The sequence below is a fragment of the Manis pentadactyla genome, chromosome 9 (assembly GCF_030020395.1).
Source record: "Manis pentadactyla isolate mManPen7 chromosome 9, mManPen7.hap1, whole genome shotgun sequence".
Lineage (NCBI taxonomy): Eukaryota > Metazoa > Chordata > Mammalia > Pholidota > Manidae > Manis > Manis pentadactyla.
Window position 1 is genome coordinate 21,098,973 of NC_080027.1, and position 16,332 is coordinate 21,115,304.

The 16,332-nt window shown below is 44.7% G+C and overlaps 1 protein-coding gene and 1 pseudogene across 1 annotated transcript; one reads left to right on the forward strand and one right to left on the reverse strand.

Moving 5' to 3' along the window:
* Window positions 1-3,215: 3,215 nt before the first annotated feature.
* Window positions 3,216-4,163, reverse strand: LOC130684689 (olfactory receptor 8H1-like). Its single transcript, XM_057506575.1, has one exon. The coding sequence runs from the start codon at window positions 4,161-4,163 to the stop codon at window positions 3,216-3,218; it is 948 nt and encodes a 315-aa protein (XP_057362558.1).
* Window positions 4,164-12,502: 8,339 nt separating this feature from the next.
* LOC130685004 (olfactory receptor 1102-like) lies at window positions 12,503-15,425 on the forward strand (annotated as a pseudogene).
* Window positions 15,426-16,332: the final 907 nt, after the last annotated feature.

The following is a 16,332-nucleotide window of genomic DNA, read 5'->3' on the forward strand; positions in this document are numbered from 1 at the left end:
GCCAGAATGCATATGCAAATTTCATCTGAAAGAGAGAAAACTTATTTTCAGGGACACATAACTATTCATGTAGTAGACCAAATTTTATGTTATAAAAATATTAAGGTTTCTAAGCCACAGGATCTTAAAAGTACTTTGATGTGTATGATTATCGGGGTAAAATTTTCTCTTAGAAATAAAAATCTTCATCAAAAGTGTTCCTAAATATACATCTCCAACAAAACTCAAAGTTTTCCATATTCCAGAATATTAGGCTTCTACCATTCAAATCAGTAATTCAACTGATGAGGCAAGGATGGCCAGAGTGATCCTTTATCTACTAAAAGTACTTAATTCCTCTTTTAAAGTCATCGGTTAAGACAAACTTGGGTATTCTTTGTCCAACATGAAAACCGCACGTTTCACACTGGATTTGGATGAAGTAATGGATGAATCTTCTTCAATAGTGCAGGATACAAAAGAGAACTGCACCTGGGAGAAAACAATTCAATAACACAGAGGCAACCTAGGTTCCAGGATTACCTTGTGAAAAACAGCCATTCACAAACCCAAGTCAGCTCAACTCTGCACCTTATGACCAAGGATACTTATTCTTTGTTGACCTGCTCTGTTTACAGGTCAGCCTGTACCCTGACTATTACCGATATTTCCTCCAGAGCAATATAGTCACCTGATAAATTGTTCGTTCCATTACAGAGTTATTTTTACTGTAAATACGACCGTGCCAATGTGTTTGAGAAATTTTAGTTAGTATTGCCCAAATCACGGTGTCCTCTATCAGCTGCTTTGGAGAATGTCTGCCAGCAAATACACCTTTCAAGAACACCTCTTGTTTTTATTATGTAATAATGGATTCCACTTTTGCAACTCTGATAATAGTAGTATTCCTAGAATGATGATGAAGAATGTGAATTCCAGAGTTGGAATGTCTAGTTTTGAATATGAGGCTGTTCTTTATCTTTTGGAGGGACCAGGAACCAGTTACTGAATCTCTCTGTGTCCCAGTTTCATCAACATTAAAATTCATCCTTCAGATACATTTATTGAGCCACTCTACTAGGCACTGGGGATATAACATTAGTGAAAGCAAAAATCCTGTGTTCCCAGAGCTCACATGATGGGGACATGGGCAAAGAAGAAAAAAATGGCACAAGTTAAATATTCAAAATGTTAGGTGGATGTGCCTGTAAAGGGAAACAAGTGATGGAAAGACATGAGACAGGTACAATATTAAAAAATGGCGTAAGGATTGTTCTCAGAAGAAATTAAGAGAAATCAGCCTGCATTTATCTTTAAAAAGGAAGGTTTAGGATGAAAAAGAGAAAGTGAAATATATCTCAGGCAATATCTGCTCTAAGGTGTTCAGGAAGAGTTCAGAGGCCGTGTGGGGGAGCAAAGTGAGGCTGACAGAACACTAAGGAATGAGTTATTAGGGCTCAGGAGTGGCGGTGAGATCACTTTGGACCAGGGGGCTCTTGGAAAGGTTTGGTTTTTACTCTTAGTGTGATGAGAAGACTTGCAGGATGTGTGAAGAAAGCGACAGGCCCCAGCACACTGCGTGCCAGCACCACTCCTGCCCTTACACTGAGATTGGAGTCAGGAGGGATGAGGTCACACAGAGAGACAAGCCTGGAAACTGCAGCATTAATTCTAAGACTGAAATGATGGATCCAGGGCCAGGGTGGCAGCAGAGAAAGAGCTGAGAAGTAGTCAGACTCCAGACAGATTCTGTGTTTAGCACAACAAGCTGATTGGCTGGACATCAGGTGTGTGAGACAGAAGGAGAAATCCAGTATCATTCTTCAGTGTTTGTCTGAACAAGGAGAAAGATCACTTTCCAAGAGATGAGGTTAATGTGTGGGTATTGCTAATACTACCTGAAAATTGTCTCGGGAAGATGAACTATGTTAATTATACAGCGAAAGCCCTTCGAATATTGCCTGGCTCTTGGTAAGGTCTCTGCAAAATATGGTTTTACCATATCTATCAGTTATTTGGTTGCAACCACAGCTGTTCATATTTTATCCATGCTCTATTCTTATCTTAATTTCTTCCATGTTTATATGAAATAGCATTTTGGCTTTGCACTATAAACATGGACAGTATGTCTTAAATTATGTCAGATTACATCTTACATGAAAAAAAGATACTACTATTAACAGGGAAATTACAGGGCAAATGCAAATAACTTACAACTATGAAGGCATTTCTATTTCCTTAATTTTTTAATTTTCACCAAATCTCTCCATGCTGACATCTGCCATTCTAAAATCCAAATTATGAACTGTTGTATTTTCCTTAGCTGCTGTGCATTTGTCAATTGTATTAACCAAAAGGAATTTACAAAATACAAGTGAAGAGTCTTTTATTTTATTTTATTAAGGTATCATTGATATACACTCTTATGAGGGTTTCACATGGAAAGCATTGTGGTTACTACATTCACCCATATTATCAAGTCCTCCCCATGCGCCCTTGAAGTCATTATACATCAGTGTATTAAGATGCCACAGAGTCACTATGCAAATGAATATTCTTTAAGAAAAACAATTGTGCATTAATAATTTTGTAGAAACGTAAGTCTTTGAACGATTGTGGCCACTCTTAGTATTTCCTTAAATGCTTTGCATCCATTATCTGATTTAATCTTTAAAATAACTCTGTGGACCTGGAATTACTATTTATTTTGTGCATTTGAGAAAATTCAGGCTTAAATTTCAGGAGTTATTAAGGGTTATAGAGCTAAAGAGGTAACACATCTAGAATCTAAATCCTGGAATGTTTGGATCTGAAGCAAGTGCTTGTCCTCACTATGCTATTTTAGTCTCTATATAAAAAAAGTTAAAAGTTTTGAAGCTTTTATTATTGTGCCAAAAATTAATCTCCTTTGCTTAATAAAATTCTCTGGAGTTAGAATATTTGTGAGACATTGTATGATATACTTTAGGACATAACAATCAATATTCTTATTTTGAACTTCAGTTGCTATTAGAAACACTTATATTTAGATGATATATTTAACACCTATTTCACGGTTTCCTATTACAATGTAGGTTTGTAAAGACATATTCCTGGAAATGCCCAAGATATTATTTAGTCAAGTAAAGAATAATACAACAGAAATCAATACAAATTAAAGGATTCAATTATTTTTGAGAGAGAACAATGTAATACACCAAAGGGAAGAAAAAAATCCCTAAAAGTTAACATCACTGTTATTTTAATGGTCTGGAGTCCTGTTTCTTCTGCATGATTCTAATGACAGCATTTTTCACTTCTTTGTTCCTAAGACTGTAAATGAGTGGATTCAGCATGGGGATCACGATTGTGTAAAACACAAAAGCTACTTGATCCTTCCCCAAAGAGTAGGACTTACTTGGTTTTAAGTAAGTGAATATCATAGTGCCATAAAAGGTAGTGACTCCCAGGAGATGGGAGGCACAAGTAGAGAAGGCTTTCTGCTTCCCTGAAGTGGAAGTAATTTTCAAGATGGTAGACAGAATGGACACATAGGACACAGATATTGTGATAAGAGACACCATTAGAGTGGAACCAGCAAAAATAAATATCATGATTTCAATGTCATGTGTGTCAGTGCAAGACAGGGCTAAAACTGGGGATGTATCACAGAAAAAGTGATGGATTACATTGGAGTCACAGAAATGCAAGCTGCTCATGCAAAGCACATTGACTGTGGAATCCATAAATCCAACGAAGTAGGACCCCAAGATGAGGGAGCAGCAGAGCCTTGTGGACATAACGACAGGGTAGTGGAGGGGGTTGCAGATGGCTACGTAGCGATCATAGGCCATTGAGGAGAGAAGAAAACATTCAGTGGCACCCAAGAAGACAAAAAAGTACATCTGGGTGAGGCAGCTCATGTAGGAAATATACTTGGTGGAAGTCAGTAAGTTCTGTAAGGTTTTAGGTGTGGTGACGGTTGAGTAAATAAGGTCGAGAAAGGACAGGTGACTGAGGAAAAAGTACATGGGGGTGTGAAGCCTGACGTCCAGGCGGATCACCAGCACCATGCCTGCGTTCCCCAGCACTGTGATCAGGTACATCAGCAGGAACAGCAGAAAGAGGACCAGCTGGACCTCCGGGGAATCCGTCAGCCCCAGAAGGATGAAGTCTGTCACCTGCGTGGTATTCCTTCTGCCCATAGTGGTCAGCTGGTTTGAACTGCTGAGAAGTCAGCTTTGATACTTAGGAGCAGTAACTTCAGAAAATCTTGTGTCTATATGAACGACATGGCATATTAATTTCAGTGTTGTGTTTTAGAAAGTTATAATAATGAGTAGGTTAGTGAATATGAAAAATTTTATGTTCATGGCCAGATACAGGAATCGGTATAAATTGACATTTAGATAAATCATAATAATAGCTAACACATGGCATATTTAAAGTGAGCTTGACACTCTTGTAAATGCTTCCCCTGAGTAATGCATTTACTCCATATGCCATATGTGACCACCATTAGCCACATTGTGTAGATGAGAAAAAGGGTCTAGTTTAAGTAACCAATCCAGAGTCAAAGCTATTAAATGTTGGTTGTGTTTTTACCAAGACAGATTGACTTCAGAAATCATTTTCATAATACTGTATTTCTGTTTACATTTAATTTCAGCAAATGTGAGACAGGATGCTACAGATATAAACAATGATAGAACAACAATTTGGGGGTATTATTTACCTTTCTTTTGTTTCCAGTATACATGAAACTTAATATGCATGACAAATAAATTTAAATCTAGTTGACTTAGCAGGATGTATTAAAACTAAGGACCACATGATATTGTTAATTTCAAAAGATATGAAGTTTTCCCAACTTGACCACTCAAAATCAAATTTCTTCTAAATACCATATTTATAAAATATGTACATTAGCTGTACACCCTGATTCCTTCAACACTCTATTTCTGGTTCCATGAATTCAAGTACTCTGCTCTTAACATCCCCATTTTATTTGATCTTAACTAAAACCCTCTACTCTCGAGAATAATACTTACTGTGAGCCAGGCTTGGTCGGAAAAAATCCTTATTCCATTATTACCTGTTTAGAAATTTGTCAACCTCACATATGTCTCACAAATTACATTTGAAAACCATTTGAATCCAAAACTTCTGTAGCATAATGCTTGTTTTTTTCTTTTTGAGAAATGTTCTTTTTAAATTGTAATGTATTCATTTTGTTTTATTCTGAGGTGTAAAGAAAGCAACCTAGAACGTTTGCTCAGGTCCTGGTCAAATGGCAAATCTGATCTGAAAGAACCTCAGGGAGCTCCTGTGAATATAAGGAGTGCACAGCAGCCTTGCCTCCTATGCTTTTAATTCCATGGCCCCTTGTGCATAGGAGCTGATGATCGTGCAACATCTGTTCATCCTTGGGGACCTATTTCCGAGGAACATTGCTTGGCCTGTTTTGCATGGCATGCTTCCAGGAACACAAGTTCAAGGACTAATTGCAGCTCCTTTAGGGTTCCAGGAACTGGTCACCTCTTCCCTTAAAGGTCACATGGTGGAGGGCCTGGGGTGTTTGTCCTCCTTGGTGATGCCTTCAATTTTTAACTGGAATGGTGGAGAAGCTATTTCTGGACAAATATCTCTTTACTCTGTGGCTGAAACCATGTGGAATGCGATGATCCAGTTTTCACAATGAACCATATTACATTTTAAAGGGTGATACTGTCATAGGAGTTATTATGTACATCAGGAGAAAATTAGAATATAAGAAAACTCAAAGAACAAAATGAAAACAAATCAAGACTTGTAACATTTTGATGAATTTCTTCCAATCATTTTCTTTTGTTAGTATAGAGCTTATTTGTGTGCCTATAGATTTGCATAATTATTATTATACTGTATATTCAATACCCAATCCTCATTTCATAACTAACAAGCCTTTCTGTTCTCCTTTTACACTCTATAAAATAAGGTAAAATAATATAAAATGCAAGCACACCTGAAGGGCCCCCACCCATAAGATGGCGAACCTCCTGCTTCTCTTCCAGGTCCTCGGTTCCCGCCGGTGCCACCTGAAGCCCAATCACCCCTCGACCCCCTAATCTCAGCACCCAGCCAATAGCCACCAGCCCCGTAGAAGTGACACCACAATCACCCCATGCCCCTTCCTGTATAACCCAGCACCTTTCCCTAATAAAGCGAAATTCTCCAGTGAATTGCTGCTGTGTGTTGCTCCCTTCCTTTCATTGGTGCCGAAACCCGGGAGACGGGACACCCCAACTGGGCCCCGTCTTCCCCCAACACCAGCAGCAGCTTGCCCTCATCCTCTTTTTCCGGTGCTGGCTCCTCACACTCACCACTCCTCTCTGGCCTTTGGGTAAGTTTTCCCCCGGAGCGGGCCACTCTTCCCCGAGCTACCGCAGCGCCATTGACCATGATCGTCCGGCAAGGCCCTGACGCTCGGGGACGAGGGGGGAGCTCTCCCCTCCTCTGGCCTTCACGGCTGCGGCAGACCCTCAGGCCCCCCTTCAACAGCCATAAACGGGGTGACTCCTTTGCGGATGAGAACGCTCCCTTCCCCCACACTCTTTCCGCTGAAAATTCCTTCCGCCGAAAATTCCTTCCGCCAAAAATTCCTAGTACTAGGTACCTCGGACTCTGGCACTCTGCGTTCTCAGAGAAGTCTGGGTGACGACCCACACTTCCTAAGAAACCTACTCGTACACGAGTTTCCGCAGACCCCCAAGGATCATCGGGGACGCCCTTTGTCTCCTTGCCATCTGCTCCTAGTCCGAGGGTCTCCGTTCGTCTTCCCCTGTTTGTCTCCTTCTCTGTCTTTTAACCATGGGAACCTCCTCATCCCTCCCTGGAAGCTCACCTCCTGAATGCCTGCTCAAGCATCTAGCCACCTTCTCCCTGACACCTGATATAAAACCAAACCTTCTCCGTAAATACTGCTCCCAAGATTGGCCGACATACCCCCTAGACAATCACAACCAATGGCCTGCAGGGGGATCTCTTGATCCTAACATCACTCGCGATCTCTTTAACTACTGCCAGCGCCTGAAAAAATGGAAGGAGAATCCCTATATCGAGGCTTTTCGCTTCCTAGCTCAAAATCCCAGCCTCTGCACCACCTGTTCCCCACCCCAAGTTCTCCTAGCCTGCAGGCTGCCTCCCTCCCCTCCACACACTCCCAGTCCCTCTTCGATTACCTTTGACCCAGCCGACAAACCTCCACCATACAGGCTTCCCCCTTCAGCCCCTCCCCCTCCTACAACCCCTCCGCCCTCTTCCGCCACCACCGCCGCCTCCACCTCCTCCCCCGCAGAATCCTCCCGCCCACTCCCTTCCCCCTCCTCTCCTACAACAGCCCCTCCCCCTTCCTCCACCACTATCTCCTCACTCACCTCACCCCCTCTACCTTCATCCCCCTCACCTTCCCCCCCCTGCAGATCGAGCCTGAGCCTTTCAGCCCCCCTCTAACTAAGTCCCAGGAGCCTCCTCCATCTTTGCACCCGTCACCTGTTTCTCCCCCACAGACTGAACCAGAACCCTTCAGTCCTCCTCAGACTCAGTCCCGAGGGCCTCCCAAAATTAACGCCCCCCCCTCCGGGAGGTAGCAGAATCCAAAGGCATCGTGCGCGTTCACGTCCCTTTCTTCTTTGGAGATTTAGCCCAACTTGAGAAACGCCTAGGTTCCTTTTCCACTGATCCCACGACATATATCAGGGAGTTTCAATGGACCCTCCAGTCATACAGCCTCACACATCATGACATTTTCATGCTCCTGGCCAATATCCTCCTTCTTGAAGAGCGTAGACGAGTTTGGGACTTCACCCAAACGCACACCACTGAAACCCACAGGACTGACCCCACCTATCCCCCTCGCCCCACCGCTGTCCCTGAACAAGACCCACACTGGGATTATAACACCGCCGTGGGTCTCCGCTCTTGAGATATGTTCGCCTGCTGCTTAATAGCAGGTCTGAAAAAGGCAGCTCATAAAGTAGTCAATTTTCAAAAGCTCCAAGACATAATTCAAAGGAGGGAGGAGACTCCGTCCGAGTTCTTAGACAGACTCACTCAAGCCCTATTACAGTTACCAGCCTAGACCCAGAAATGCCTGACAGAAGACATGTCCTAATGACATCCTAGCTCAAAGCTACCCCGACATTAAAGCTAAACTCAAAAAGTTAGAACATGGCCCCGCTACCCCACAGACTGAGATCCTAACAGTGGCCTTTAAAGTCCTCCATAACCGGGAGGAGGAGAAAGAACGCCGTAAACAAAAGGCTGATCAGGCCAATTTCCAAATGTTGGCCCAGCTGATAAAACCACAACCTGGGCGCCCCTATACAAACAAGCCCCCCCCAGGAGCTTGTATCAAGTGCAGAAAAGAAGGACATTGGTCAAGGGCGTGCCCCTCCCCCAGATCTCCTACCACCCCATGCCGCCCCAGATGCCACATAAAGGTCCAATGGGGTTCTGATTGCCCAACAACCCGAAGGGGAGGCTGGACGAACAACCCCCATCTTAAGCCCGCCATAGTGGGGCTGCCAGAAGAAGATTGACGGGGCCCCGGGGCTTCTCGCCTGACCATTTCCATCACCAACCAAGAGCCCAGGGTTACCTTTATAGTAGACGGTTGCCCCATCTCCTTCCTCCTAGATACAGGAGCCACCTTCTCAGTCTTGCGAGAATACCGGGGCCCTACCATGCCTGCCATTACTCCTATAGTCGGGGTAGGAGGTAAACAGATTTTCCCATTAAAACCCCCCCTTTTATGCACAATCCAAGACAATCCTATACCTTTCTCCCACTCCTTCCTGGTTATGCCCCAGTGTCCCATCCCTTTACTAGGACGGGACATCCTTTCTCTCCTCCATGTTTCCATAACTATATCCACTCCCACAGCCCCCAGTACTCCCTTTCTGATGGCCCTCATAGCCGACGACCCCCCTCTACCCAATGAAAGCTCCAGTTCCACCCTCATACACCCTGTAAATCCCAAAGTTTGGGACATTACAAGCCCCGCTGTGTCTCTATGTCCTCCTGCCTCTATCAAATTACGTGACCCCTCTCAGTATATCTGTCAGGCCCAATACCCCCTAACCACTTCAGCCCACATAGGCCTCCAACCCATCATTCAAGATCTTTTAAACAAAAATTACCTCAGACCCACTAACTCTCCGTTTAATACCCCCATATTAGCTGTTAAAAAAACCAACGGATCTTTCCACCTTGTCCAAGACCTTCGTCTCATCAACATGGCCGTTGTCCCTATCCATCCCTTAGTTCCAAATCCATACACCCTTTTATCGCGGATCCCTGCCTTGGCCTCCACTTCTCAGTCCTAGATCTGAAGGACGCATTTTTTTCTATCCCTCTGGACCCCTCCTCCCAAGATTTTTTTGCCTTCACCTGGACGGACCCATACACAAGACATTCTGAACAACCCACTTGGACAGTTTTTCCACAAGGCTTCCGAGATAGTCCCATATTTTTGGACAGGTCCTAGCTCAGGACCTCAAACAGTTTCATCATGATCACTCTGAGTCCACCTTATTACAATATGTGGACGATCTTTTACTCTGCAGTCCCTCGTGGGAAAAGTCTCAACTTGACACTGCCTCCCTACTTAACCTTCTAGCTTCCAGAGGTTACCGCGTATCCCCTGTCAAAGCTCAAATCTCTTCCCCTTCTGTCACTTACCTCGGATTCCTCCTATCTCAACAAAGAAAGTCCATTACCTTAGACAGAAAATGACTCCTCTCTGACCTGCCCGTTCCCAAAACCAAGACAGAAATCCTTTCCTTTCTATGCCTGGCTGGGTATTTTAGAGCATGGATCCCTAACTTCTCCCTGTTGGCAAGACCCCTATACGACCTCAGCAAGGGCCCCCCTGAAGAGCCATTATCCTCCTCACCCCGACACTCCTTCATTAAGCTCCGTGGAGCCCTTGTGGAAGCCCCAGCTCTCCATCTTCCTGATTTGTCGAAGCCCTTCTCATTATACAGTCATGAGAGGTCCAGTCAAGCTCTAGGAGTCCTAGGCCAATATTATGGCCCATCCTTTGCCCCAATATCTTATCTTTCCAAGCAATTAGACCCCAAAGTTTGGGGATGGGCCCCCTGCCTACAGGCATTAGCCGCTGGACAGCTCTTGCAGAAGGAAGCTCATAAACTGACATTCGGGGCGCCCCTTGCCATTCTGTCCCCACATCACCTAAAAGATCTCTTAACCTACAAAAGTTTACAGACTCTCTCTCCCTCCAGGCTCCTGACCTTACTGTTCTCTTTCCTCCAAAATCCAGACATTTATTTCCTCCCCTGCCCGCCCCTGAATCCGGCCACTCTTCTTCCTCTACCCTACTCTCCTCATACTCCCTCGCATGATTGTCTGGAAGCCCTTCACAACTGCCTTCTGTGCTACTCCATGATCTCTGAAGGAGCCCTCTCACACTCCGACCTCATCTGGTTTACTGATGGGTCCTCCTTTAAACATGAGGGCACCCATTACGCAGGATACGCAATAGTCTCCCTCAAACACGTCATCGAGGCACGAGCCCTACCCCCCGGTACAACCAATCAACAGGCCAAATTCATTGCAGCCACCAGAGCTTGCACTCTGGCCCGGGACACGTCTCTCACACTGTACACTGACTCCAAATACATATTCCACATTCTCTTGTCTCATGCGGCAGTATGGAAAGAACGAGGCCTCCTCACCACAAAAGGAAATTCCATCACTAATTCAGCCTTAATTACTAAACTTCTAGAGGCTTCACAACTCCCACACCGACTGGGCATAGTCCACTGCAAATCACATCAAAAGGATGACTCCCCCATTACAAGAGGTAACAACAAAGCTGACAGAGTAGCCCGGTCATTTGCCCTATCAGAAGACGTACCAGACAACTATCCATCTGCCCTTGTGGTTTTAGCCTTATCACAAGACACCCTCTGTTCCCAGGACAGAGAGTCTCTCTTCTGCTTCTTACACAATCTGTTCCATCCTAGCCCCCAATCCTTGATCCATTTTTTACAATCCTTTTTTTCTCTCTCTCCTGAAGACAAAACCCTACTTAACCAAATCACCCGCAGGTGCACCATTTGCCAACGCACTAACCCTAATACTCCCCTTAAGGCCTGACCCTTCCCAGCTCATCAAGAAAGGGGTAATGTCCCCGCTGCAGATTGGCAAATAGACTTCACTAACATGCCCCCTATACTGCGTACCAGATACCTACTCGTGTTAGTAGATACATTTTCAGGATGGGTCGAAGCTTTCCCCACCACTAACAAACGAGCGTCCGCGGTTGCCTCTATCCTCCTCACCCAGATCTTTCCTAGGTTCGGGATGCCCACTTCCCTCCAATCAGATAACGGCCTTGAGTTCACTGCCCAAATCATTCAGAACCTCTCCAAGTCACTCTCACTCCCCTGGCATCTACACTGTCCTTATCGACCACAGGCTTTGGGAAAAGTAGAAAGAGCCAATAGGACTCTAAAAGACATCCTGACCAAACTATCTCTAGAACTACACCTTGACTAGGTTCGCTTACTTCCCTTAGCTCTACTCCGCATTCGGGCCCTCCCAAAGAAACCTTCCTTCTTGTCACCCTTTGAGATCATGTACGGCCTCCCAATTCTACCCCCAGGGCTCCCTTCCCACAAAGGACCAATTCCTCCTAATATGGCCCTTCCACTACTCTCTCTCCTCCGCACTGAATTGTGGAAATATCAGGATTTTCTCCTTCCTGATCCATCCGCCTCCCAAAACCCTCCTGTCTTACAGCCCGGCCAACTAGTGTTTTATAAGCTGCCAGAGGATCGGCCCTCTCTCACCCCAAAATGGGAAGGTCCACATCCAGTTATTCTCTGCACCCCCTCGGCCACCAAGCTCTCACTGCCTGATAACTCTGTCACCCCTTGAATTCATATCTCCAGGTTGAAACCAAATACCCAAGACCCATCAGTCACAACCCAGAGTCCTTCGGATACAGCCCAAGATGCTGTCTACTCTACCATGCTTCATCCCTCTGATCCCTTGAAACTCCGCACCTCCCATTCACCCCCTTTGCCATCCATACCCGAATCATGACTTTTTCCTCCTTTACTGCTCTCTCGCTTTTTTTCCTCATTCCTATTGTCTTCCCTGCCACCCCAGCCTCCTTTGTATGGCGATTCAAAGTCAGACAGACTTACACACAGCATCAAACAAAAATTACTGCCCTCATTGCCACATCAGACTGCCCTCTGAAAGGCTGCTCCGTGCCTTTATACCTCCACTTTCATCCCTCCACCGAAGTGTACACTAGCAGCTACCTTTATTCTCCCTACCTCTGCTTCCTCTTTGACCAAAAACAAGCCTATTGCAGGCGATGGCCAGACACCTACGGGGGATGTCCCTACTGGTCTTGCGCCATTCACTACATGGGTAACTCCCGGTACCCACAGTATTAATGCTCAAACCGTTTCATGAAATACCCCAATGGCTCATTCTCTGTATCAATCCCAGGTCCCTGGGATTCTCGATGGGCCTCCGGAGTCACAGCCTCAGTTTACTATGGGGGGTCATCGACCCCCCACGGTACCCTTCATATCTCTTGAGAGTATGTTCCCTCTCATTCCCAGATCTCTCAAGTTGAATCAGATATCGGACATTCCGAAAAAGTCATTATCCAAACTCTTGACGGCGCCTCTTCATCTTCTTATCCCCGCCCCTCTTCCAATTCATCCTACTCTTGGTTACAGCTTATTCAGGACACCACCATCTTTCTCAACCACACCCTTAACACTGCCAATTGTTTCCTCTGCGCATCACTACAGCAACCACTGCTAGCCGCCATGCCCCTAAACATTTCCAATTACTCCTTTCATGCAGAAGGACAACCCTTCCGTCCCCTGGCAGACATACCCATATGGGAACCAGAATACGTAAACAATCTCACCATCCACCGCTGTGTAGGCCAACCCCTCCCCCCTCCATTGCACTTCACTGTCTCTCTATCTACACCCCTACCTCTGGCTCTAAGACTTTTATGCAACCGGGACTCTTCTTTTGGTGTAATGGCAGTCTTTTCAACTCACTGCCTCCCAACTCCAGCACACCCTGCATTCTCATCACCCTAATCCCACAGCTTACACTTTACAGCACGGCAGAATTCCTTGAGCTCAACCTCCCTTGCCCTTGGGCACAAGAAGGGCTGCTTTCCTTCCCATTATGGTCGGTATTTCCCTAGCCACCTCAGCCATTGGGGCAGGATTTTCAGAGGGAGCCTTGGGTCACTCTCTATAGGCAATTAGAGATCTCAACGTCAAACTTGAGCGAGCCCTGACATCCACCTCCTATTCCCTGGCCTCTCTCCAAAGACAGGTCACTTTGCTAGCTAAGGTCACCCTTCAAAACTGGTGGGCCTCAGATCTGCCTACAGCCAAAAAGGGCGGCAGCTGCGTCTTCCTTCGGGAAGAGTGCTACTATTACATCAACGAATCCGGCATTGTAGAAACTGACATTACCAAACTCACTGACCTTGCCTCCAGCCTCCACTCTGCTCCCAATTCCAACCCATTCTCTTCAATACTAACAAACCCCTTCCTCACCTGGCTGTGGCCCATTGCAGGCCCTATAATAATCATTCTCCTTGCCTGTCACTTCTTACCCTGTATAATAAAGTTTATCAAATCCCAAGTCGGTAAAATCTCTAATCAAACTTTCAACCAGCTTTTACTCAAGAACTACCAGCTTTTAGCCACAGAAGATCCCTCACCCTCACGTGACCTCCTCACCACACGCTGAGATGGACCCCTCTCTCCGCTGGAAACTGTTCCTGGAAACAATGGCCACAGACGCCTGGCTTCTGGCACCCGTATCCTCTTGGCACCATTGGAATCAACAAGTCCTCGACCTATGGTTACAGGGAACCTTCATTGATTTCCAACCTGAAGAAGTCCACATCTACTCGTCCTTACTGTGAGGAGTCCTATCAATCTTTTCCTCCCGGTCCTCAAGCCCTCACTCCCTTCTCCGCCCCCGTTCAGGAGGAAGCAGTCAGAGAGAAAGCAACGTCCACACCCCATAGAGGAGAAAGGGGGGAATGAAGGGCCCCCACGCATAAGACGGCGAACCTCCTGCTTCTCTTCCGGGTCCTCTGTTCCCGCCGGCGCCACCTGAAGCCCAATCACCCCTCACCCCCCTAATCCCAGCACCTAGCCAATAGCCACCAGCCCCGTAGAAGTGACACCTCAATCAGCTCATGCCCCTTCCTATATAACCCAGCGCCTTTCCCTATTAAAGCGGAATTCTCCGGTGAATTGCTGCTGTGTGTCACTCCTTCCTTTCAACTCCAAAATAGTAAGACCAGTTGCACCGACATTTTATATACTTCATGAAGATCTTCAATTTTCCCTCATGAGGTGGCAACATACAGTATGTGTCTGCAGTCACCATGTATATACTGAAGGGCTTCACAGAAGAGCTTGAACTGCAGACAATTTGATTCATCCTGTTTTTAGCCATTTACCTCTTTGCTATGTAGGGAAACCTGGCTTTGGCTTTATAGGTCAGTGGGGATTCCTGACTCCAAAAACCATGTACACTTTTCTCAAGTGTGCTTTCGCCTATCTTAGTGTGCTCTGACCTATCAGTGCCTGCTTCTCCTCAGTAATTACCTCAGATATGTCAGCAGATTTTGTGTCAAAGAATAAAACCATTTGGTTCCTTGCATGTGCAGCACAGATGCCTCTCCTTTTTACTTGTGGATCCTCAGAGGGCTTTCTCCTTGCTGCAATGGTATATGATTCCTATGTAGCAATCTGCACCAATCTCCTGTATGCAGTGAGCATGTCTCCCCAAGTCTGTGTGTCCCATATCATTGCTTCCTGTGTTGGTGGCAGCCTGCATGTTTCTGTACACCCAGTGGACACATTCAGCTGCTCCTTCTGAGCATCTAATAAAATCAGACATGTCTTCTGTGACATCCCTTGTCTCCTGGCTATTTCTTGCTCTGACACTCACACAAGCCAGCTTCTGCTCTTCTACTTTGGAGGGTGGGTACTGAGACAGTCACTACCCTGATTGTGCTGATCTGCTATGGCTTCATTCTGTTGGCCATTCTGAACATTCATTCTGTTGAAGGGAGACAAAAAGACTTTTCTACATGTGGCTTTCACCTAACTGGAGAGATAATTTATCAGGGAACCATCCTCTTCATGTATGCGAGACCAAGTTCCAACCGTGCTTCAGACCATGACACGATGGTGTCAGTATTTCACACTGTTGTGATTCCCTTCCTAAATCCCATTATCTACAGCTTGAGGAACAAAGATGTAAAAAAAGGCAATGATAAGAGTGTGTCAGAAAAATTGGTTTATCAACTCCTTCTATTTTTCACACTAGACATTAAACAGAAACAGTTTAAGAATGATGTGCATTGTCTCTATATCAAGAACTTATGATAAAAATGTTTTGTTTTAGGTTCTTAGTGTCTTTTTATTCTTCTTGCACATTTTTAAGTAAAGACCATGACTACAGCTGTAATGCTCTGAGTCAACATCCAGTGTACGGGGCTGTTTCTCCCAGAGCCAGGGCCCATTGTTACAGGATCAAGGGGTAGAAATGGTGGTGGCACTTCTCACTGTTACTCCTAGGGACCCACTCAAAATTTTGCTTCCTGTATCCACAACCTTCCATTCTCAGGATCAAAGATTAAAGGATGCAATGAAAAATATTTTAAGGGATACTATTTCATAAGAAGGTAAAATTTAAGCATTGAATGAAACTAAAAAGTATGTTGGGTGTCATTTTATTGTTCAATCATTAGATCTAGAAAAGGAAATGACTTTGTTTTATGAAGTTTTTATACATGTCATACAATAAATCATTAATCAGTCCCTCAATGCAGCGTTTTACAAAATTTAAATTGTATCATATTTGTACCTCTGACTATGCTTATACTGATCCATATTCAACATTCAGTTATACACACACTGCTATTAGTTTATATAACTTGGATTTCCACTTTTCTATTCGAAAATGAAACTGTTTGAGGCCAGAATGTATATGCAAATTTCATCTAAAAAGAGAAAACTTATTTTCAGAAACACATAACTATTCATGTGGTAGACTAAATTTTATGTTTTAAAGGTGCTTTGATGTGTATGATTTTGGGGGAAGAATTTTTTGTTAGAATGAAATATCCTTATCAAAAGTGTTCCTTAATGTACATCTCTTAGAAAACTCAAAAGATTTTCAGTATTCCAGAATCATTTTAGGCTTCTACCATTCAAATCAGCATTTCAAACTGATGAAATAAGGGTGGTTGGAATAGTCCTATCTACTAAATAATTTCAATTATTCTTTAAA

Bases quoted from the DNA above. Each gene is read 5' to 3' on its own strand.
- LOC130684689 (XM_057506575.1), bottom strand. From the start codon at position 4,163: ATGGGCAGAAGGAATACCACGCAGGTGACAGACTTCATCCTTCTGGGG.